This window comes from Vidua macroura, chromosome 23 (genome assembly GCF_024509145.1).
Source record: "Vidua macroura isolate BioBank_ID:100142 chromosome 23, ASM2450914v1, whole genome shotgun sequence".
NCBI classification, from domain to species: domain Eukaryota; kingdom Metazoa; phylum Chordata; class Aves; order Passeriformes; family Viduidae; genus Vidua; species Vidua macroura.
This window is the reverse complement of record NC_071593.1, coordinates 2,809,036-2,832,423: the sequence shown is the minus strand read 5'-3', so window position 1 is coordinate 2,832,423 and position 23,388 is coordinate 2,809,036. Positions and strand designations below refer to the sequence as shown.

General features: G+C 60.4%; 3 protein-coding genes across 14 annotated transcripts in view; 2 read left to right on the top strand and 1 right to left on the bottom strand.

Annotated features, from left to right (window-relative positions):
- USP48 (ubiquitin specific peptidase 48) overlaps positions 1-4,237 on the top strand; it is a 30,619-nt gene extending 26,382 nt beyond the window's left edge. For 2 of the 5 annotated variants that reach the window (XM_053997316.1, XM_053997314.1), the window contains exons 22-26: positions 1,194-1,349; positions 1,503-1,628; positions 2,335-2,383; positions 2,532-2,558; positions 2,657-4,237. In XM_053997316.1, the coding sequence (XP_053853291.1) occupies positions 1,194-1,349; positions 1,503-1,628; positions 2,335-2,383; positions 2,532-2,544 (344 nt within the window). In that variant the 3' untranslated portion in view covers positions 2,545-2,558; positions 2,657-4,237. Of the gene's footprint in view, positions 1-672; positions 778-1,193; positions 1,350-1,502; positions 1,629-2,334; positions 2,384-2,531; positions 2,559-2,656 lie in introns of those variants that run through there. The other 3 variants (XM_053997313.1, XR_008440415.1, XM_053997317.1) reach the window with 3 other exon arrangements.
- Positions 4,238-5,325: 1,088 nt separating this feature from the next.
- Positions 5,326-14,018, top strand: RAP1GAP (RAP1 GTPase activating protein). 5 transcript variants are annotated; one of them, XM_053997461.1, is made up of 22 exons: positions 5,326-5,413; positions 7,151-7,227; positions 7,310-7,357; positions 7,460-7,498; positions 7,599-7,784; positions 8,599-8,693; positions 8,769-8,847; positions 8,931-8,984; positions 9,064-9,147; positions 9,227-9,327; positions 9,408-9,537; positions 9,988-10,143; positions 10,220-10,291; positions 10,374-10,460; positions 11,032-11,169; positions 11,819-11,887; positions 11,960-12,069; positions 12,152-12,223; positions 13,071-13,164; positions 13,244-13,325; positions 13,406-13,473; positions 13,554-14,018. In XM_053997461.1, exons 3-22 carry the CDS (start codon positions 7,319-7,321, stop codon positions 13,560-13,562), a joined length of 1,764 nt encoding a protein of 587 aa, XP_053853436.1. In that variant the 5' UTR covers positions 5,326-5,413; positions 7,151-7,227; positions 7,310-7,318; the 3' UTR covers positions 13,563-14,018. The 5 variants fall into 5 exon arrangements, with proteins under 5 accessions (XP_053853436.1, XP_053853435.1, XP_053853432.1 ...); XM_053997460.1 differs by having other exon boundaries at positions 7,587-7,784; XM_053997457.1 differs by having other exon boundaries at positions 11,819-12,069.
- A 1,335-nt stretch (positions 14,019-15,353) lies between these two features.
- ALPL (alkaline phosphatase, biomineralization associated) lies at positions 15,354-23,277 on the bottom strand. 4 transcript variants are annotated; one of them, XM_053997464.1, is made up of 12 exons: positions 23,147-23,277; positions 22,245-22,336; positions 22,054-22,173; positions 20,844-20,956; positions 20,080-20,254; positions 19,817-19,992; positions 18,289-18,432; positions 18,072-18,141; positions 17,172-17,306; positions 16,352-16,543; positions 16,124-16,243; positions 15,354-16,028 (listed from the first exon to the last, which is right to left on the bottom strand). In XM_053997464.1, exons 2-12 carry the CDS (start codon positions 22,300-22,302, stop codon positions 15,778-15,780), a joined length of 1,554 nt encoding a protein of 517 aa, XP_053853439.1. In that variant the 5' UTR covers positions 22,303-22,336; positions 23,147-23,277; the 3' UTR covers positions 15,354-15,777. The 4 variants fall into 4 exon arrangements, with proteins under 4 accessions (XP_053853439.1, XP_053853440.1, XP_053853437.1 ...); XM_053997465.1 differs by having other exon boundaries at positions 22,245-22,311; XM_053997462.1 differs by having other exon boundaries at positions 23,174-23,277.
- Between the last annotated feature and the right edge of the window lie 111 nt (positions 23,278-23,388).

The window sequence follows — 23,388 nt, the reverse complement described above, 5'->3', positions numbered from 1 at the left end:
ATCATTGTAGAGTGGCTCTGCTGGAATTCAGAGGGCTATGGGGAATGTTTGGGAGCCGGAATTGCATCGTTAATTGCAAATACATTGATGGAGAAGAGAGCTCTTGGCATCCACATCTCCTGGGCTCCTGCAAAGCCCAGTTCCAGCCACAGCATAGCTGGGAATTTACATCCAGGCAAATCTATGCCTGGAGTGACTTTCACTGGCCTGAACAACCTTTTTATTTTTGTATTTGTGTAACTTATTTAGATTTCATTTGCTTGCAACCTCCAGCCCCATAAGTAATGGTGCTGCATGTCCCTGCCAGGCTGCTGCAGGGGCGGATAAATGTCTTAATTCACGGAAAATACTTTCTCCATGTTGAGGCTTTTGTAATAGCCAGCTGATGGGAAAGGAATCAACTGGGGCTCAGGAGACTTTCCTTTGCCTGGAAAGGAGGGCAGGAAGCACCTGCAATTCCACAGAGGGGGATTCCTGAGCTGAATCCCACTGAGGTTCCACACAGCTGGGGAGGGTGGAGGAGCCTTTGCAGAGCTCATGGAGCAGCTCCCGGGGTTATTCCTGGGCTCTCTGGATGGAGGTGGCACCCGGAGGTCTCCGGGAGCTGTTTGCCATGGTGGGACAGGCCATGTGGATGCTGTTTGTTATGGAGAATGATTTTTATGACCCCAGGTAATGAAGGACGCGGCTCCAGAGCTGAACGTGAGCAGCTCGGAAGCTGAAGAGGAAAGGGAGGAAAACAAGCCAGAGGGGGAGCAAGATCCTGATTTTAACCAGGTAGAGATGAAAAATCACATCAGGTTCCTTGATTTTTGTATCATCCTCTCGAGCCAGCATGATGGGATCACCACCCTCCTCCTCTGCATCTCACTGGCAGCGGAAAAGTGTCTTAAATTGCCGTTTGAATGGTCAAACCACACCAGTGCTGGGTTTAGAGAGATTAAATACGGATAGGGATTCATGTGCATGTGGAAATCTGCCCCACGCTGGCATTAGGACTAGGAACTGAGGTTTGAAGGCAAAGCCTTTGGTCGTCTCCACACTTGCATGCTTCAATTGGCTTTCCAAGGGGTTTTCCTTCACTTCCTGCCTTCCCTCGCGTGACCAATTGGCCCAAAACACTCTCTGGGATCTGGGAAGGTTGTGTTTATCCCCAAACAACTCTATCTCCTTGTTTTTTGCCTCGTCTCCAGGCCAACGGTGGCACGAAACGCCAGAAGCTGTCCCACCAGAGCTACATCACTTACCAAAAACAGGGAATCAGGAGAAGCACACGGCACCGGAAGGTCCGGGGAGAGAAGGCGCTGCTTGTATCAGCCAACCAGACCCTGAAAGAGCTGAAAATCCAGGTGAGGCCGGCTCTCCTGCCAGGAAGGAGGAAGAAAACACCCAGTGAGGAGTGTGGGGGCGCAGGGGAAGGGTCTGACTGCCCCAGGAGCTGGGGATGGGTGCTGGGCGGGAGGTGCCGCAGCTCCCGGGATGAGGTGTCCGTGTGCCCCCAGATCATGCACGCCTTCTCCGTGGCCCCCTTCGACCAGAACCTGTCCCTGGACGGGAAGATCCTGAGCGACGACACGGCCACGCTGGGCAGCCTGGGAGTCATCCCCGAGTCTGTCATCCTGCTCAAGGTACCGGCGGGAGGGAGGCGGGAATGCCGCGGGATCCGAGGGAGCCCAGAGCAGCGAGTGGGCTCGAGTGTGGAAATGGGGACAAATGGAGCCAGCTCCTGGGAGGAGGAGGAGAATCCTCAGTATTTTTTGTCTTAGGGGAGGAAAATCCTTATTGTTTTTTGTTTTGGAGGAGAAAAATCCTTATTTTGTTTCAGAAGAGGAATATTCTTGGGTGTTTGAGGGGATTTTGTTTTGGTTTTTTGTTCTGGACAAGAAAAAAAATATTTTTTTTTTTTTTTTTTTTTTTTTTTTTTTTTTTTTTTTGGAAGAGGAATATCCTTTTGTTTTGTTTTGGAGGAGGAAAAGCCCTAATTTTTTCATGTTAGGGGAGAAAAACCCTCATTAATTTGTTTTGGAGTAGGAGTATCCTTAATTTTATTTGTTTTGGAGGAGGTAAATCCTTTTTATCTTTGTTTTGGAGGAGAAAACCCCCCCTTTTTTTTTTTTTTTTTTTTTTTATTTCCAAGAGTGCTTTGTAGCTGATATAGCTGCTGAGCTCTGTGGGTACCAGCCCAAAACACGACTAAATTATGGAGTGAGTCCTCCCATGGAGTTGCCAGTGTTTGGGCAGGAGAGCCATTCCCTGCTCCTCCTCTGAGCAGAGCCATGATCCATGCCCCTGGTCCCTGTGCTGGTTAATTCCCTGCTCCCGTGTCCTTTCCAGGCCGACGAGCCCATCGCGGATTACGCGGCCATGGACGATGTTATGCAAGGTGAGAGAGGTGGGGAAGGGCTGGGCTTGGCTTCCTGGCCAAGGATTGGGGTTGGGAAGGTGGAAAATGGGGATTGTGACGCTTCCTTGTCACCGGCTGTGGAATCCTCAGAGCCACTTCTAATGCCTTCCTTCCCTTTCCATCCCAGTTTGTATGCCTGAAGAGGGATTTAAAGGTGAGTCCAGGTGTTTTTCCCCCTTTTTATCCCCTCACATGAATCCCACCCCCATCCCATTTCCCTCCTCATCTGCTGGTGGTGTCTTTCCTTCCCAGGGACTGGTTTACTTGGCCACTGATGGTTTTCCAAGAGGAGCAACCAGAAGGGAAGAGGATTTGTCACATGATAGGGCATTAAAAGAATAAAAACAGGTGGATACAGTTCTTTTTGACTCTTCCAGAAGGCAAAAATCCATCATGAGACGTTTGCTCCCCAAAAAACAAAACAAATGCCTTATGTCAAAGCAGATTGCACTGAAGGACATCCTGCTTCAGGACAATGTTCCCGGGTTTATTTAATAAAGAGCAGGAAGGTTGGGAAGTTGAGCAGCAGTTGGTGTGTGTGGGACGAGGGGTAGCTCTGTGTGTCCCCCGGCCCGGCCGCAGAGGGGTGGTGATCCAGTAGATCCAGAGCATCCTGATCATTCTGCAGTAACTCTTTAGGATAATCCTGTCTTTGATCCACTCTTACGCTTTCAGTCCAGCATGGAAGTACGGGAATTGTGACTTCGTGAGGAATGTCTAGCGCTTTCAGACCACAAAACGTCATTTGCTTAACCCAAAATGGAAGCTGGGATCTGCCTCCCAAGCCCTCCCAGGGGCTGGGAGCTGCCCCTCTCCGTGTCCTTCCACTGTCACTTCCACACCTTGGACAATCCCGTAACCACCTGGGCTCTGGGAATTGTGGGGTTTTTTAGAAATTTGGGATATTTTAATGATTCTGGAGAACATTTTCCTCCAGTCTGCCGCTGCTGGGAGTGTTCCTGGCTCAGGGCAGTCGGAGCTGGCGAGGGGGTGCAGGTGGGTGCCATGTTTCCCATGGGAAGCGGTTTTCTTACTCCTCTCTCTTCATTTTTCAGCAATGCACTCATTTTTTTTTTTCTTTTTTTAAACATCTCCCAGAAAACTTTTCTCCCCATTAGTATTTAGCAGGAAATAATATCCCACTTCCAGACTGATCCACACTGGGCACTGCCAAGGGATCTCTTTATTAGAGACCCTCTTCCTTTCCAACCTTTTCTTTTGTTTCCACGGAAAAATACAATGCAGAGATCACATCAGTTTTATTTTTTCAAGGTTTGCAGGAATTTGGGCTGCAAGAAGAGGATGTGGGCCACAAATTCCATCCCCAAAACCCCACTTGTTTTGATTTCCAGTGTTTTATTTCCAATGTTTTATGCAAAGAATTCCAGCTGCTTTTTGCCCAGCGCCTTCCTCCCTTGTTCCTGCTGGGTTTGGGGGTTAAGCAGCAGCATTTGAGGAGCTCTAAATTTCCTAAAAAGTGATATTTTGAGACAGTTTGGACCCGTGGATTCTTTCCCAAGATATAGACATGGCAAATTCCATGCCAAAGCCAAGGAGGCTTTTCTTCCCAACCTGAAGCACTCGCTTGTGTACATATTCCTTGGAAATTCCATCTTTTCAAGTTGCTGTTAATTTTTTTAATGTTATATATAAAAAAGTCTCTTCCTTGAGCTTACACTGTTGTGGGAAGGAATCCCCTGGGGCGTTCCGGGGCTGTGGCGGTTCCGGCAGCGCCGGATCCTATGGAGGACACAGGTACAAGGTGTGAGCCAAGGCCCCATTCCTGTTTTGTCTGTTATTTGCAAATATTATCGGATTAAAGTTGTCATTGGAGCTGTGGCAGCCTCATTACAGTACAGACACGTGGGCCGAGGGTGTTGGAGCAAGGTGGAGGTGATTATCCCATAAATCCCACTTGGAGCTGTCCTAAAAAGGAACTGCGGGGTGGGGTGGGAGCAAGAAGGGACCCTGCTGGAGCAGGAATTCCCCCCCCTCCCTCCTTTGCACAGGGAGGGAATAGATTTTATGGAGCTTGGGCATGGCATTTAGTGGCCCTGGCCCTGTCACATCGACCCCTGGCCCCACTTGGTGTGTCCCTGGGGGGGGGTCCCTGCCCCTCCTGGGTGCCAGTGCCAGCCCCGCCCTGGGGCCCTCTGAGCCAGGGCGTCCCCCTGAGCCCCTGGGGGAGGCAAATGGGTGCTGGAGGTGGGGGGAGGAGAAAAGCCTTGGGGGATGGGGGGGCTGGGTACTGGGGATGGGCATTAGAGATGGGAATGGGGTGGGTGCTGGGGGGGCTGTGGGCGTGGGGGGGTTATGGGTGGGGGTCTCAGGTAGGGTACCAGGAATGGGGAATTATGGATGGGGGGGGCGATTCCTCGGGTACCAGGGATGGAGAGGTATATGGGAGGAGGGGCTTGGGCACCAGGGACGGAGATGGGGGTCCCTGAGTACCAGGGGTGGGGGTTACGGATGAGCGGGGTCTGCCGGGAGCCAGGGGTGGGAAGAGGGGAATGGGGGAGCCAGCTCTGGGTCCCGGGGAGAGACGTGGGGGGAGCGCCGTGAGCCGAATTTGGGAGGAGATGTGGGTGATGGGCAGAGCGGTACCCGGGTGCCAACTGCGGGCGGGGGGGCGGAGATGGGTCCCGGGGGGACAGGGAGACGTTTGGGGGGTCCCCTGCTCTGCGGAGCCCGGGGCGCTGGGGAAGGAGGGGACACCCAGGCGGTCCCGGGGGGTGACATCAGGGATGGAGAGGGAGATCCCCAGTTCCGGATCTCAGTTCCCGGTGCCGTTTTCCCGGTGCCCGTTGCCGGTAGTCTGCTCCCGGTGCCCGTGGCCATTCCCCGGTACTGTGCCCGGTTCCCGTTACCGGTTCCCGGTCCCACCGCCCCCGGAGGGGCCGCCCCGCCCCGCCGCACGTGACGCTGCGCGGTGGCAGCGAGCGCCGGGGCCCCGCTCGGCTCCGCTCGGTACCGGCCCCGCTCCGGGACCGCCCGGCCCCGCCGCCCCCGGTAAGTGCCGCCTTGCGAGGACCGGGCACCGCGGTCCCCCCGGAGACCCCCCTCTGGGGATGTCCCCTCATCCCCGCCGCAGCACCGGGGGGATCCGTCCGCCCGTGACCTTCACCGCCGCCGGTACCGGGGGAGGGGATGGAGGGGGAAATGCTCCGGGCCTGGGAGAAAAGACCCGGGTTGGGCGCGGGGGCGGGGGGAGGAGTCCCCCACTGACCCCCCAACCGGTCCCCCCCAAATGTCTCCTCCATAATTACACCCTACTACTTGCCCCCCACCCAAGCCTGCCCCCCCTCCCGGATACCCCAAAAGCTGCCCCCCTCTTCTGCCCCCCATCATCTCCTCCCCCTGTTCCAGTCTCCCCAGTCTGACTCCCGCGTCCCCCCCAAACCCAATCTCCCCCTCCCCGCCCCCCCAGTCTGGCTCCCACATTTAGAACATCTCCCCCCGTCCCCCCGGTGCTCCCCCCACCCTCCCGGGACAGACCGCACTGTGGATGCTGGGGGGTGTGGGGAGCGATAGAGGAGCCCCCCAGGGTCACCCCCAGCCCGGCGGGGTCACGCAGCGGCCCAGGGGGTGCACGGGGAAGGGTCGTGTGTGCACGGGGACGGGTGGCAATGTCGCATTGGCACGGGGACACCGGGGTCGTACTTGCACGGGGACGGGTCACACCTGCACCGGGGCTGTGCTTGGCTGCGGTTGTGTTTGCACCAGCGCCGTGTTTGCACAGGTCACACCTGCACGGGGGCTGCCTTTGCACAGGGACGGTGACATTTGCACGAGGGTCCCTTTTGCACCAGGGACGTACTTGCACGTCATTGTGTTTGCACAGGGCCGGGTCACATTTGCACCAGGGCTGTGTTTGATGGGGACAGTGCCATTTGCATGGGGACGGTAGTGTTTGCACGAGAACGGTCACATTGCCACGGGGAGAGCGACATTTGCACGGGGCTGGTGACACTGGCGTGGGGCCGGTGACACTGACACGGGAATGATCCTACTTGCACGGGGAGAGACCCTGGACAGGAGGGGTCGGTGGCATTGGCACGAAAATGACCGTGCTTGCACGGCGCCAGTGACAGTTTCACGAGGAGGGTTGGCACTGGCACTGGGTTGGTGAGCCTGGCTCGGGGTCAGTGACACTGGCGCGGGCATGATCACATCTTACGGGATGGGTGACACGGGCGTGGGGTCGGTGGCATCTCACGGAGTCGGTGACACCTTCACAGGGTCAGTGGCACCTCGCGGGGTCGGTGGCACTTTGCGGGGTCGGTGGCACTTTCGCGGGGTCGGTGGCACCTCGCGGGGTCGGTGGCACCTCGCAGGGTCGGTGGCCCTTTCGCGGGGTCGGTGGCACCTCGCGGGGTCGGTGGCACCTCGCGGGGTCGGTGACACTTTCGCGGGGTCGGTGGCACCTCGCGGGGTCGGTGGCACCTCGCGGGGTTGGTGGCACCTCGCAGGGTCGGTGGCCCTTTCGCGGGGTTGGTGGCACCTCGCGGGGTCCCGGCGCTGTCCGTGGTGCTGCCCCGCGCCGCCGCCTCCCGCCGGCAGAGGGCGCCCTTTGGGGGGGGTGGGGCTCGGGGGTCTCCGCGGCCCTCACGCCGTGACCCCGCCGCCGCCGCCCCGCTGGCCCCGGGCACCCGCAGGGTGGGCTCGCTGCCATCAGTTGGCTTCAGGGGCAAGGCTGCTGGCCGGGAGTCCCGGAGAGGGGCTGTGGGGGAGCTCTCCTCTCCCCAGGAAGCGCCATGGGCCCCCCTGGACGCCCTCACGCCACCTAGACGCGTCTCCAGCCAGCAGCACCTCCCAACCCCGAGGTAAGCGCCCGTGGATGCCCCCCGCCCGAGGATGCCCACCCCAAGGCGGGGAGACAGGCACCCACAGCCCCTCTCTCCCCAGGGCAGCAGGATGGCCCAGCAGCGCCATGCCATCCCCCCACCACTCAAGGTAGGTGTTGTTGGGGTGGGGGCACGCAACCAGCACCCTGGGGTGCCACCACGGGCAACACCCATCCCACCACCCACGGTGGCCATCACCGTTGTCTTGCAGACGGAGGAGGACTACATCCCCTACCCCAGCGTGCACGAGGTAGAGCACCCCGCTCTGCCGAGAGGGCTGCGAGGGCCAGTGGCTGGCTGGGTGGGTTGCTGGGTGGTGCCCAAAGCACCCACCGCAGCTGTGGGCGCAGGTGCTGGGCCGGGAGGGGCCGTTCCCCCTCATCCTCCTGCCGCAGTTCGGGGGTTACTGGATTGAGGGCACCAACCACCAGCTGAGCGGGGCCCCTGACTCGCCCCCCACGCCGGTACCTGGCACCCGGGCAAAGCTGGAGGGCAACCACACGGCCAAGATCTACCGCAAGCACTTCCTGGGCAAGGTGAGGCCCCGGGGTGCTGCAGGTGTGGGGTCTGGGGTGGGGGCGATGTCCCGTGGGTATGGATGGGCAGGAGCATGGAGACCACATAAGCTCGGTGTTCATGGACGTGGGTGCGGTGTCCACGGGGATGGGAGCCCCATGGGCCATGGACGTGGGGGCTTATGGATGTGGGTATCCCTGGGCATGGCAACGGTGCTTGGGGTGGGTTCTCCATGGGAATGGAAGGACATGGAGACCTCCTAAACACAGGGGCTTTGGCACGTGGCTGCTTGTGGACATGGGTGCTCCATGGGGTGGGTGGTAAGGAGGTGGGTGTTGGGTCTCCATGGGCAGGAGAGCACCTGGCACAGGTGTCCATGGACAGGGGTTCTCCACAGGTTTGCATGGACATGGGGGTTTGTGTGTCCGTAGGACCCGGATGCCCCAAGGGGTGCGAGGCTCACTGAGTGTAGGTGCCCCATAGGTGGTACCTGTGGGTACAGGTGCTCGTGGACACGGGTGCTCCATCGGAATGGGTGTTCATGGGTGTGGGTATCCCATGGACACAGGTGTCCCATGGATGTGGGTGCTCATGGACACAGGTGTCCCACGGATGTGGGTGCTCATGGACACGGGTGTCCCATGGATGTGGGTGCTCATGGACACGGATGTCCCACGGATGTGGGTGCTCATGGACAGGGGTGTCCCATGGATGTGGGTGCTCATGGACAGGGGTGTCCCATGGATGTGGGTGCTCATGGACAGGGGTGTCCCATGGCACGAGTGCCCCCAGCATGAGTGCCCTTGGCCACAGCTGCTCGGCTCCTTCCCACAGGAGCACTTCAACTACTACTCCCTGGACCCGGCGCTGGGACACCTCGTCTTCTCCCTCAAGTACGACGAGCAGGAGCACCTCCACCTGCTGCTGCGGTGAGCGGGCTGCGGGAGGCACCCACGGGAGCTGCCTGGGGTGGGGGCTCCCCTGACCCCCTCCTTGCTCCGCAGCACCCGTGCCCGCACCCTGCATGATGTGGTGCCCATCTCCTGCCTGGCCGAGTTCCCCAACGTGGTGCAGATGGCCAAGGTGGGTGTGGCCCTGGCTCCCAGCAGCACCCATGGGTGCCCCCCAGCCCCAGGCCCCCATGGCAGCACCCCTCTTTCCCACAGCTGGTGTGCGAGGACGTCAACGTGGATCGCTTCTACCCCGTGCTCTATCCCAAGGTGAACGGGCTGCAGGGAGGGGGCACCTGGGCACCCGTGGGTGCCCCTCCCCAACTTCTGACCCCTCCCCACCCCGCAGGCATCCCGCCTCATCCTCGCCTTTGATGAGCACGTGCTCAGCAACCACTTCAAATTTGGGGTCATCTACCAAAAACTAGGGCAGGTATGGGGTGGGGTGGGTGGGGGTTAGGGTGAGGGGAGTCCCTGGGTGGGTGCTGGCACCCATCCCCACCCCACTGCAGACCTCCGAGGAGGAGCTTTTCGGCACCACGGAGGAGAGCCCGGCCTTCGCCGAATTCCTCGACGTCCTGGGTCAGCGGGTGCAGCTGCGAGACTTCAAGGGGTGCGTGAGGGGATCCTGGGGGGGAAGGACCCGCGGGGTCAGGGTGCCTGTCTCACCCACCCACCCACCCACGCACGCAGGTTCCGAGGGGGGCTGGATGTGACCCACGGGCAGACAGGCAGCGAGTCGGTCTATTGCCACTTCCGTGACAAGGAGATCATGTTCCACGTCTCCACCAAACTGCCCTACACCGAGGGGGACGCCCAGCAGGTGGGCACCCATGGGGGCCGGGGGGTGAAAAGAGGGGGACTGGGGGGGACACTTGGGTGCTTGAGAGCAGGGGGTGGGAGGTGCTCCTGGGGCACTTCTATGGGGTGGAAGGGCTGTTGGGGCTTTGGGGATGTCCCATGGAATGGAGGGGACTCCTGGGTCACCCATGGGTGGTGGGCATCTGTGGGGCCCAGGAGATGACAGGGCATTCATGGGTGTGGGGAAACATCTTCGGGATGCAGAGGGCTGTAAAGGCAGCCATGGGTGCCGGGGGGAGCTGTAGGATGCAGGGGGCTGGTGGAGCACCCATGGGTGCTGGGGTGCATCTATGGGGCACAGGAGCTTTCATTCCTTTTGATGCCCCTGGTGTGACCACCCTCTGTCCCTCGTGTCCTCCCCTATCCTCCACGTCCTCCTCCCTGTCCCTCTGCATCCCACCTGTCCCCACAGCTGCAGCGGAAGCGTCACATCGGCAACGACATCGTGGCCATCGTCTTCCAGGATGAGAACACACCGTTCGTGCCCGACATGATCGCCTCCAACTTCCTCCACGCCTTCGTGGTGGTGCAGCTGGAGCAGGGGGGCGCCCAGGGCACCCTCTACAAGGTACCCTCCCGTGCCTCAGTGTCCCCGTGCCCGTGGGGGCCCTTGGGGTGCCCTGTCACCCCCCCACCCGCCACAGGTCTCCGTCACGGCCCGTGACGACGTGCCCTTCTTCGGCCCGCCGCTGCCCGACCCCGCCGTCTTCAGGAAGGTGAATGCCCGTGGGTGCCGCCGGGGAGCCCCGGGGGACACCCACCCACCCACGCACCCACCCGGGCCGCCCCCACCCGCAGGGCCCCGAGTTCCAGGAGTTCCTGCTGACCAAGCTCATCAACGCCGAGTACGCCTGCTACCGTGCTGAGAAGTTCGCCAAGCTGGAGGTGCGGGCAGGGGGTGCTGGGGGGCTCCCAGAGGGGCTGGGCAAGCCGTGGGATGTGGATGTGGGTGCCGTGGGTGCCGTGGGTGCCGTGCCCACTGTGGGAACTGAAGACACCGTGGGGGCTGCGTGTGGGTGGGCAGGGGCTGGGTCCCGTCTGGGCAGGTGGGTGGTGCCCGGGGTAGGGGGTATCTCACGTGGGGAGGTCTCACGTGGGGGGGCAGCAGCGCGGTGGGGAGGGGGTTGCGAGGGGCGGCCCCGCGTGGGTGCAGCGCTGCGCTGGGGTGTGGGTGTCTCGCGTGGGTGCAGCCGTGTGGCGTGGGATGAGCTCGCGTGGGCGCAGCAGGGCAGGGTTGGGTGCTCGCGGTGGATGCGGGGTGCTGTGGGCGGTGTCGCGTGGGTGCAGCAGGGCGGGGGCAGGTCCTGCGTGGGTGGCGGCTGTGTGGTGCGGGGGTGGGTGTCTGGCACGGCGCAGCCGTGCGGTGTGGGTGCGGGGCTGGGTGCGGAGGTGGGTGCGGGGCGGGTGCGGGCTGGGTGGTCTCGCGTGGGCGCAGCAGTGCAGGGATGGTGCGCAGGAGCGGACGCGGGCGGCGCTGCTGGAGACGCTGCACGAGGAGCTGCAGGCGCGCAGCCAGGCCATGCTGGGGCTCGGCCCCGACGACGAGCGCCCCGACAACGGCGGCGCCGCCCCGGGCTTCTTCGAGTCGTTCAAGGTGGGGCGCGGGGGTCCCGCACCCCCAGACCCCCGCCCGCAGCACTGCGGGGCCGCGTCCCCCCCCGGGCCCGCCCCTCAGTCCCCAGCCAGGACACGCCCCCTCGGTACTGGCCACGCCCCTGCTCTGACCACGCCTCTTTGCTGTGACCGCGCCCCCGGGCTTTGGCCCCGCCCCCTGCGCGCGTGGCCGATCTGCGGGCGTGTGGCTGAGGCCACGCCCAGCTCAGGCCACGCCCCCTCACGGTCTGGAACGGCTCCGTGGCTGCACGCCCCGCCCCTTTCTTATCAAACCACGCCCATGCAGGTCCCGCCCCCTCATCGGCCCAAGCCCCGCCCAAGTAGCGCCCCGCGCCCCGCGTCTTAAGCCCCGCCCATTGTTACAAGCCCCCTCCCATCTCGCCCTTGGCTCCGCCCCGCCCCGGTGCCCGGTTCCCCTCCCGGTGCCCGGTTCCCTCCCCGGTGCCCGGTTCCCTTCACGGTGCCCGGTTCCTCCCCTGGTGCCCGGTTCCCCTCCCGGTGCCCGGTTCCCCCCCCGGTGCCCGGTTCACCCCTGCTGCCCGTTTCCCCTCCCGGTGCCCGGTTCCTCCTCCGGTGCCCGGTTGCCCCCGCCCCGTGGTCCCCGGTCGGTGACGCGCTGCCGCCCCCAGTCGCTGCTGGTGCCCGGGAGCCGCCGGGGACGCCGCGGCAGCGCCATCGGGCTGGGCTCGGTGGAAGAGGTGGGTACCTCGCTGTCCCCCCTCGGTGTGTCCCCGGTTCCCGGTGTCCCCCCGGTTAACGGCGCCCCGCAGGCGCTGCTGGTGCCCGGGAAGAGCCCGTCGCGGCGGCGGCCCGGCCCCCTCGGCTCCCGCCGCTCCAGCGCCATCGGCATCGAGAGCATCCAGGAGGCGCCGGCCGGCAGGTGAGCGCCGGTACCGGCACCGCCGCTGCCCCCTCCCGCTGTCCCCTCCCGCTGTCACCTCACTGCCGTCGCCTTCCCGCAGGGACGGCCCCGCAGCCGCCGACGGCTCCAGCTCCACACACAGCTCCCCCGAGAGCCGCCGGAACCCCGACAGGTCCCGCAGCTGGCACCGGGATCGGGGACACGGGGACAGGAGGGCACTGGGCTGGGAATGCTTGGGGACTGCAGGACACTGGGATGGTGTGGCAAGGGCACAGGGTGGCACCGGTATGGGGTGACTCCAGGACCAGGTGACATGGGGACAGGGTGACATCAGGGTGACACGGGGACTGGAGGACACTGGGATGGTGCAGCTCAAGGACAGGGTGACACCAGGATGGGGTGGCACAGGGATGGGCACTGGGACAGGGCGATGTGAAGGTGACACAGGGACCAGAGGGATGGGACAGCAAAGGAATGCAGTGGACCAGAGTGACCGCGGGCTGGGGTGGCACAGGGATGGGTGACACTGGGACAAGGTGGCACCAGGATGGTTGGCACAGGGCAGCACAGAGACAAGACACCAGAGGGACAGGGTGTCACAGGGACAGGTTCACCCAGGGACTGAGGGGCACTGGGTCTGTATGTCCCAGGGACAAGGTGGCAGGGGGCTGTGGGGTGGCACTTGGGTGGCTTGGATGCAGGTTGGCATGAAGGTGGGTGGCACAGGGACACATGGCACAGGGATAGGTTGGTATGATGACAAGAGACATGGGGACAGGGTGACATGAGGATGGGACCTCCCAGGGATGGGATGGGGTGGGGACAGGGTGACATGAGAATGGGACATGCCAGGGCTAGGGTGACATGAGGATCCAGTGTCCTGGATGGGGTGGCGTGGGGACAGGGTGTCCCGGGGCCAGTACAGCATCGCAGCGGGCCACGGTGGTGGCCACGAGGCGCGGTGCCAGCCTGTTGTGGCTTTGGGGACTGTCCCTGGCCTTGGGGACTGTCCCTGGCAGGGCCGAGAAGCCGGAGCCGCCGGATTTCTCCCGCTCCTCCTCCAGCGCCAGCAGCTTCGGCAGCGCCGCGGAGGAGCCCGGCGAGCCGGGACGGGTACGGGGAGCCCGGGGAGGGGTCCGGGGGGGCAGTCTGGGGTGGGCAGCACCCCTCTGACCCCCCCCCGCCCCCTCAGGAGAGCCGCTCGCCCTCGGGGAGCCACCGCGACGCCTTCACTGACACCCCCTGGCCGGATGACCCCCCCGGGACCCCCCCAGGTAGCCCAGCACCCCCGGGTCGGGGCGCCGCAGGGCTGGGGGACCCCTCGGGGTGCTCATGACCCCCCCCTTTGCCCCAGGCCGCCGCCCGCCTGACCCCCCCTGCCCTGAGATCAAAATCCAGCTGGAGCAGCCCCCCCATAACCCGGTGAGGCTGTTTGCCCCCCTCCACCACTGCAGTATGGGGGTGCCCACCCTGGGGCACCCCCACTGATGTCCCTCCCACAGGGCTCATAGTCACCCCCCCACCTGCGGGGGTGTCACCGCTTCACCCCCCTCTGTGTGCCACCCCCGTGCCAGGAGCTGAAGCCATCGTCCCCGGTGCAGGATTTGGGGGGACCTCCAGAAAAAATTGGGATGTGCCCCCCCTCCAGACAATCTCTGTCACCCCAAAAACCCTTTGGGTGAGGGGGTGATGCACCACAAAGGGGCCTCCCCTCTGCCGTGACCCCGAAATGAAGAGTGGGTCCAACCCCAGCATCATCCCCTCCCCCCCAAAAAAGAGGGGACTCAAATCCAGGGTAACCCCAAAGTGGAGCTCCCTCTCCCCCCCTTTATTTTAAGGGACAAAAGTTCCGGAATGTGCCGGAGGCTGGAACTGGGGGGAGGGGGAGGAATATTTTTTCACACCCTCCCAAACTGTGTTTGTGTTTCCCGTAAGTCCTGTATAAAATAAAGGTTTATTTATCGCTACGGTGGGGGGGGAGGAGGTCTCCGATATCTAGGGGGTCCCCAAAACCTCAAACATCAGTGGGGGCTGTAAAAACACTCATTTTGGGGAGTCATTTAGCCAAGTTTTGGGATGGATTTCACAGCAGCCTGGCCGAGCAAAGCCTTTCTTTTGATAGTCTCTGTTTTCGGGGTGCTGCGAGTACCCCAAAATATGGCAGGCGATGCCCTCAGCCCCCCTCCACCCCCCCAAAGTGCCTCTTTCAGCTCTGCTGGTCAGCCCGGCGTCAGGAGCGGCATTTGGCCACGGCCCCGGTGGCCACCGGCGTCCTGCCAAGCCCCTGGCCAAGGGAAAGTGGTTCCCACCCCCTGAACCCCCCAAAACCACGCGGCACCCCGGGAGCGGTTAAACATAGCCCGGGGCTGCCCGAGTTCTGGGAAGTGCCAGCAGCCGGGCCTCGCTCGGGATCCGGCGCTGCCGGGGGGGCAAAGGGAGGGCTCAGAGCCCCTCCAAACCCTGCCCTGCCGGGGTCAGAGCCCCCAAAAACCCTGCCCTGCCGGGGTCAGCACTGCACCTCCTCTGGAGGGTCCTGGTTAATGACGAACTGGAGCTTTAATTATAAAACTGGTGAATGAATGAAAAACGAGGGAGGGGGTTAGGGGAATTTGGGGGAGGCAGGGCAGTGTTTTCCCAGCCATCTGCCCAGGCACAGGAACTCAGGGGCACCGTGGGGCTTTCCTGCGTGCACGGGGACTTCTGCATGTGCCAGGGGTCATTTGCACAAGCGCAGGGACGTGGGCACGTGTTTGCACTGCACATTTTCACTGTGTGTCACTCACAGTGACAGTCACACGTGCACGGTGCCTTTTCTACCTGGAAAGGGGAATCCAGGCACAGAGACATCTACACACATCTGCACGTGTGCAAGGCACATCTCGGTGAGATTTGCACACACCTTTTGCTCAGCTCAGGCAGTGTCTGCAAGTGCACAGTGGCACTGGCACAGTGACATTTGCATGTGCAAGGCACTGTACCCACTTGCACGGTGACATTGGCACAAGCACAGTGACATTTGCCCACTCCCAGCCCCTTTGCCCACCCAGCGTCGCTCCCAGCACCGCTCCAGCTGCACAAGCCTTTTTCCCTTGTGGCCCCACCTACTAATTTCTCCCTTAATTACCACCCTAACGATGAGGGCGTGCCCCAGGGCATCCAACCCCTCACATCCCGCTTTGCTACCTTTACCCTCCTTCCACAATCCCAGCCCCAACCCCTCCCAAATCCCTCCCGGGGCAGCAAATTGCTTTAACCCGAAGAATTTTAAAACAAAATAAATCACTGAGGAGACAACAAAACCCAAGTTTAGGGACAAATTAACCCGATGAGTTAATTTTTTTTCCCATCTTCGTGTGGTCCCTGGCTCCCCACACGTGTGACGAGTTGGGCACCAGGGTCAGTCCTCAGCCAAGGGACCGCAGAGGCATTCTGGGACCCAGCCCCATCGCGTCTCGCTCAAAGAGGGGGTTTTATCCGCCGAGGCTCCAGCTGCCATCCCAAATCCCGCGGTGGGTTTGGGATAGGCCAGGGAACGCTGCTAATTATAGGGAAGGAACCATGTATTTACAGAGGCAGCTCCCAGCACCAAACCACCGGCGGCTGCTTTTGCTCCGCTGAGTCTCTCTGTTCTCTCTCTCCTCTTTCCCGGGCGCTGCTGTCCACAGAAAAATAAAAAGGGAGGATGAATTAAAAATAAATCCCCCTCAGTGATTTGCAAGAGGCACTTTAGCAGAGGAGGAGGAGGAGGCCGAGGAAGGGCAGGAGCAGGGGGGTGGCGGGGCGGGCGGCGGCGTTGCAGTGGCCTCGGTTGGAGCCGATGCAGGCGGCGTAAGCCATGGCGTGGGGGATGTAGTTCTGCTCGTGGACCCCGTGCAGCAGGTGGGCCATGGGCCCGCGGGCGAACACGGCCACGTCCTCGCCGCCGTGGGTCTCCTGCCGCAGCGGCACGGCCGACTGCGCCTGGTAGTCGGCGTGTGCTGGGGGCAAACAGAAGTGAGAATCGTTTAAGAAGCCAGCTCATTTTAGCCAAGCCGGGGTGATTTTGAGGGGTTTTGGCCCAAGACATACTCACCAAAATCCACGGCAGAGACGTTTTCTCGCTCGCCCGCCACGATTTTATAGCCGGGGCCGTTGCCGTAGAGGATGGACGTGAAGGGTTTGCGGTCCACGTCGCTCTGCATCGGGGCCAGACCTGGCGGTGTGGCACAGTCAGCAGGATGGGATCTCCCCACGGTGTCCCCGAGCTGTCCCCAGGGTGTCCCCCCAGCTGTCCCTGGCGCTGTGGCCGGGCAGAGCTCACCAAAGATGGGGTTCCCGCGGGGGGTGTAGCCGCCGAAGGTGAAGACGTGCGAGTGGTCGGCGGTGACGACGCTGAGCGTGTCCTGGGTGGACGTGAGGCGCGTGGCCAGCCCGATGGCCCTGTCCAGCTCCACCGCCTCGTGCAGCGCCTGCTTTGCCTTCCCCTCGTGGTGCCCGTGGTCGATGCGGCCGCCTGTGGAGCCCAGCACCGCTCGGCATTGCCCTCCTCCTCCCAGCCTTGAACCCCCTTTCTTCCCTTTCTGTGCCCCCCCATCCCATTTATCCCCCCTTTTCACATCCCACATCCTCCTTTTTGAACCCCATCAGCCCCTTTGTTCCTCCTTTTCATCCCCCTACCCTTTATCCATTTTAGCACTCCGCCTCTTTTATCCCTCCCTTTTTGCACCTTCTTTGCCCGTTACCCCTCTTTTTGCATCCCCCATATCCCCTTTATCTGTCATTTGTGCATTCCCCACCACCCCTTTATTCTTCCTCCCTGTCATCCCCTTTTTTTGCACTCCCATCTCCCCATTATCCTCCCTTTTTGCACCATCACCTTTAATCCCTGTTTTTGTTCTTCTATCACCCCCTTTATCATTCTTTTCCACCTTCCAGTCCTCACTTTTTGTACCTCCCCCTTATCCAATTCCCCACCTTTTTGCACCTTCTTTTGCACCCCATCACCCCCTTTTTTCCTCCCTTTTTTGTATCCCTATCATCCCCTTTATTCTACTTTTGCACCCTTCTTTTTGCACCCCCCCTTTTTGCACCCCCCCAGCCTCCTTTTATGCCCTATTTTTGCACCCCCATGAACCCCCCACCTTCAACCAGGAGGAAGAACCCTCGGGGATTTTTCTGGAGCATCCTGATGGCCACGGACACCATCTCGCTGAGGGACGGATCTGTATCGTTGTTCCTGTCCAGCTCGTACATCATGTCCCCTGGCTCGAAGAGGCCTGGGGACAGGGACGCTGCTGGGGACATCCTTTTCCACCAAAAGAAAAAGGGGGGGGGCCAAATCCTGCTCCTCGTGCTGACTCAAGTGTTTCACACACCACTGGATCCAGGAAGATTAGATAGAAGCCGGACAATCCCAGCCCTTCCTTCCTCCTGCCCCGCTGGATTCCACATTCCAGTTGGGATGGGAATTTCACTGCTGACAAAAGAACTGCATCCCTAGGAGGGAGATGTGTCCCAGGGTGGGAATAGCAGCATCCTTGGGGGTGTAACATCGTCCTTGGCGGGCAGCACATCCTTGAGGGCACACCAGCATCCCCAGGGGGGGCACCAGCATTGCCAGGGAAATTGCAGCCTCTTTGGGAGGTACCAGCATCCCTGGGGGCAGCAGGAGCACCACCCTTGGGGGTGTAACAGCATCCCTTTGGGGTACCAGCATCCCCAGGGAGGTAACAGGATCGGTGGAGGCAGCAGGGCAGCAGGAGCACCACCCTTGGGGGTGTAACAGCATCCCTTTGGGGTACCAGCATCCCCAGGGAGGTAACAGGATCGGTGGAGGGGGCGGGTACCAGCATCCCCAAGGGGATAGAACCATCTTTGGGGGCTACCGGCACGTCAAGGACAGGGCACCCCCATCCCTTGGAGGCAGCAGCACCCTTGGAGGATAACTGGCCACTGCAGCTGCCCCAGCACCCTAGGACAGAACAGGGGTCCCCCTAAAGCACCCAGCTGATGCCAGGGCACCCGTGGGTGCAGGGACTCACCCAGCAGGAAGTCGACGCGGGTGAGGTTGAGTGCCAGCAGCCCTCGCCGGTGCCACACGTACTCAGCAACCTGGGGACAGGGGACAGGCATTGTCACCTCTCCATTGCTTCTGCCACCCCTGAGACGCTCCCCAAGATATTCCACCCCCAGGAATGGCTCTGCAGGGTTACAGGAGGGTGATGTGGGTGCACCCCCACCCCCCAGAGTCCCTGTCACCTTGCCGCGGGGCTTGGCCTCCCGCCACGCCTGGACGAGGTTCCTGCCGTCCAGGCGGGTGCCCCGCTGCTTCTCCTCGTGGGGATATTCCACGTCACTGACATTTTTGGGGAACATATATTTCCGCCCTCCACCCAGGATCACCTGCAAAAGAGGGGAGGAAATGTAGTTTTAAATATTTTTAAATTATTTTAAATCTCCCCTTCCAGCTGGGGTTTAATGGGGGAAGACCCCAAAGGGGCGGAGCAGGGTGTCCAGGAAAGCCCTGGAGTTGTGGGCAAAAACACCCGAGGAATTTCACCTCGCTCAAAATAACTCTGAATATCTGCCTATTAATTAAAACTCAGGACAAAAATAACCATTTCCAGCAGGGATTTGGCTTTTTGAATGTTTTTTCCCCCAATCTGTGGGAAGGATGCTCCACATCGGGATCCCCACATGAACCCGCTGGGATGGAGCCCCATCCCGCGGCTCTCCCTGTTTGCTTTGGAGCCTGATTTATTTGGCTTCTGTTATTTATAACCTAGCAGAGATTTTATGGCTTTTTTGTATTTTTTCCCCCTTTCTCTGCGTAGAAGGTGAATTATAAAGCTGCAAAACACCAATGCCAAAATTATTAACAAAAAAAAAAGGGAAAAAAAAAAGTCTTTTCCCCACTATATAATTATTTCCAGCCTGGGACAGAGTTAAAATTATATTAAAGGGAAAAAAAAATCAAAAGAGGCTATTAAAGAGCTAAATAACAGGCTGGGATGTTTTGCTTTGGGGCTATTTTGAAGGACAGAAGAAGATTTATTTACAGTGCTGAATTTCTGCATAAATCCACAGTAAGGAGCAGAACTGGGGGAAAAAGGAAGAGTTTTGGGTCTGGGAAGTATGGGAAAGGAGGAGGCTAAGATGGATTTGTGGGTCTGGGGCTTGATCCTACAGGTGCTTATGGTCCAAGACCTATGTTTGAGTTTCCTGGTCCCATGTCCACCCGAAAGTGCTGGTATCTCACCCATGGTGGTCCTGGTCCCATATTTGATGAGGGTCCCAACTCTATACCCATGGGTGGTCCTGATCCCCCATCTGCTGGGGCTCCAACTCTGCACCATTGGGTGGTCCTGCTTCTGCACCCATGGGTGGTCCCAGCCCACCATTGCATTGGGGTCCCAACTCTGCACCCATTGGTAGTTCTAGCCCCATATCCACCCACAATCCTGGTTCTGCACCCACGGGTGGTCTCAGCCTCACATTTGCAGGGGTGGTCCTTGTCTTGTAGCCACTCACAGTCCTGACCCTGCACCCCTTGGTGGTTCCAGCCCAACATCTCCTGGGAGTTCTGGCTCTTCAACCACGGTGGTTCCAGCCCAACATCTCCTGGGAGTTCTGGCTCTTCAACCAGTGGTGGCTCTAGCCCAGAATCTCCTGGGACTCCAGGCTCTTCAACCATTGGTGGTCTTGGTCACACATCTCTCCACGGCCCTGTCTGTCCTGGTCCCATCCCCCTGACTCCAGGGCACATTCCCGGTGTCCTCATCCCTACCTCAATCTCAGGGATGTTCTCCACCAGCTGCCGGGCGATGTCCTTGCAGCCCCCCTCCAGGGCATCCGGGGGCATCTCTCCATCCGAGTACCAGTCACGGTTGGCAGAGTGGGCATAGGCAGCGCTGGGCGTGGCGTGGGTCACGCGCGTGGTGGTGACGATGCCCACGGCCTTGCCTGCGCCACCAGTTCAGGGGACAATGGTGAGAACACCCCCAAAACCACCCGCTGGACCTCCTGCCCAGGAGTGCCTCAGTGCCTTACCCGCCTCCTTGGCCCAGCGGAGGATGGAGGTCACCTCCTGGCCCTTGGTGGTGTTGCAGCGGTCCCGGGTGACGCCGGCGCTGACCCCCAGCGTCCCCTCGTTGGCTTTGACGCCGCAGAGGTAGGCGGTGGCCGTGCCTGCGCTGTCGGGCACCTGGGCGTTGGTGTTGTAGGTCTGGAAGGTGGGAGATGGATAAACCCCCATCGTTATCACCACCATCATTGTCTCCACCACCACCAGTACCACTGACAGCACCACCATTCCCACCCTGCGGCTTCCCTCCCTGTGCTGTTTGGCTGCACCAGACCCCCATCCCACCTGTGTCCCCTCTCTTTTGTCCTTTGCTCCCCATTTTACCCCCTACTCCCTCCACCGTGGTGGGACATCCCCCCCTCACTGCATTTTGCTGCTTTTAGCCTTTTTTCAGTCCACCTTTTGGCAGGGAGATGGAAACCACAGCCACGGGCATCCCCACGGGGTGAATGGAGGTGGCTGCTGACTTTAAATTCAATTATTATTTTAAAATGTTTTGTTCAGCAAAACATTCTCCCCCAGGAGAAGCAGGGGGGTCCCGTGGTGTCCCGCAGCCGGCGGGCTCCTCCTGCTCCCCTCCTCGTTCCCACGGCCGGCCCCTGGCACGGCCAGCGGGCACCGGAGCCAGCCGCCTTCGCTCGCCCATGACCTAATTTCGGCTCGGTCGATGCCGCCCGCCCGTGACCTTGCTGTGGGTGTCGTGTCCCCGTGGGTGCCCCGGGGGGCTCACCTTGGCCAGGGCCACGAAGGGGAACTTGTCCATCTCCAGCAGGCTCTCCTCGCCCTGCCCGTGCAGCTGCCCTTTGAGGATGCGGGCGGCCGTGACCGTGGAGACGCCCATTCCTGCGGGACAGCGTCAGCCGCGCAGGGACAGCCCGGCGGCCCCGGGCAGCACAGCCCGCTCCGCGCAAACCCCGCTCATCTCCGCTTACTGCAGACCCCGTTTAGCCCATCGTTCAGTTTATCCCATCGTCCAGTTTATCGCAGCAACCAATTTTTTGCAAGCCCAGTTTATCGTGCAGCCAGTTTATCCCAGCTCCCAGTTTATCCCAGCAGCCACTTTTCATTGCAAAGCCAGTTTATCACAGAGCCCAGTTTATTGCAACACCAACTTTTTGCAAATCCAATTCATTCCTGCACACAGGTTATCCCAGCATTCAATTTTTTTGCAAACCAAATTTATCCCAGCACCCACTTTATTGCAATCCCAGTTTATGCCAGCACTCAAATGATGGCAAAACCAATTTACCTGAGACCCAATTCTTTGCCAATCCACTTTATCCCTGCGTCAGGTTACTGCAATCCCAGTTCATGCCAGCACCCAGTTCATGCCAGCACCCAGTTTATTGCAACCCAGTTCGCCCTGGCACCCAATATTCATTTGAAACCCAATTTATTGCAGCACTCAACTTACTCTAAATCTAGTTCATACCAGCACCCAGTTTACCCCAGCACCCAACTTAACACAAACCAAACTGATTGCAGCAACCAATATTTTTTTGCAAATCCAGTTTATCCAGCACCCAGTTTGTTGTAAACTCAATTTACCATGGCACCCATTTTTTTTTTGCAAATCCAGTTGATTGAAACAACCAATATTTTTTGCAAATCCAGTTTATCCAGCACCCACAAAATAAACTGAGTTTACTGTAAACTCAATTTACCATAGCACCGATTTTTTGGAAATCCAATTCATTGCAGCACCCAGTTTACCCCAGCACAGATCTTTTTTGCAAACCCTGTTCACACCAGCACCCAACTTACTGGAATCCCAGTTTATCCCAGAACACAACTCACCACAGCACCTATTTTTCCACAAGACCAAATGTGTCAAAGCCCCAGTTTATCCCAGCACCCACTTTATTGAACCCACTTCATCCCTCCCAGCGCCCCCAGCCCCGCTGCCCCTGCCCGGGGTGGGTGCTCCCCTCCCATCTCACCGTCCCCCAGGAAGAGGATGAGGTTCTTGGCCACGTTCTGGTTGAGGCGCTGGAGCCGCAGCGCGTTCCGCAGGGTCTCCTGCGCCTGCCGCCGCCAGTACTCGGGGTCCTTCTCCCTCTCTGTGGGGAACCGGGCTCATAGCACCCCACGGCACCACCTTTGGGGTGCTGCCCCTCCAAACCTCACCTACCTGGGACCAGCGATGCCGAGCAGAGGTGGGCGAGGAGGAGGACGAACAGAGCCTTCATCCTGCGGCGCTGAGCGGGTGCTGCCACAAGAGAGCTGCGAGGTGGGTGGCACCCGCTCGTGCCTCAGTTTCCCCACCGAGACCTTTGGCCCGGGGTCAGCCAAGCGAGGACGGAAAGAAATGTCCCCTCCCTACACAGTCACCGATGTGACCCCCCTGGGGACATGCCAGCTTACCCTCCCTCCCCCCTGCCTCCCTAGCCATGAGTCCCATGAGGTGTCACCTCACTGTCACCAGCCCGAGCTGGGGGAAGCCAGGATGGCCCCTGTGGCACAGTGAGGTCCCCATGACATGGCCATGTCCCCATCATGTGCTTGTGTACCTCCCGTGTGTCCCCACCATGTGCTCCTGTCACCTCTGTGCTCCCATCCCCTGTCCATGTCTCCACCGCACATCTGCAGTCCCATCACACACCCGTGTCCCCACCGCGTCCCCTGTGTGTGCCATGTCCCCAGTGTCCCCACCACACACCCCTGTCCCCATCCCCATCACACACCTGTGTCCCTGTTGCGCACCCATGTCCCCACATGACCACGTCCCATGACACATCCACGTCCTTGCTGCACGTCCGTGTCCCCATCCCATGTCTGTGTGCCCACCACATGCTCGTGGCCCCACTGCATGTCTGTGTCCCTGCTGCACACCCAAGTCCCCGTAGCATCTCCGTGTCCCCCGTCGCACACCCACGTCCCCACCACACTCCGGTGTCCCCATGGCACTCTCCTGTCCCCATCACCCCCACATCCCCACAGCACCTCCCCTCCGCTGCACGCCCCCTCACCCCGCGCTCCCCGGAGAGCCTCCCTCCCCCGGGATGGCAGCGGTGGCCCCGGGCGGGTCCTTACCGGGGGTGGGGGCTGTCACACACGTACCCGCACTAACTTGGGTCCCTACACCCACGTCCCTCTGGGCGGCGGGAGGAGGCCGGGCCGGGGGGACCGCGAGCCCTTAAATCCCCCCGCACCCGGCCTTCGCCTCCTCCTCCTCCTCCCCTTCCTCCACCCTCCCCCTGCTGCCAGCAAGGGGGGGGCGGGGGGAGAAAAGGCCACAAACTGGGCTTACTGGTGCCCTCTGCCGGGTTATACTG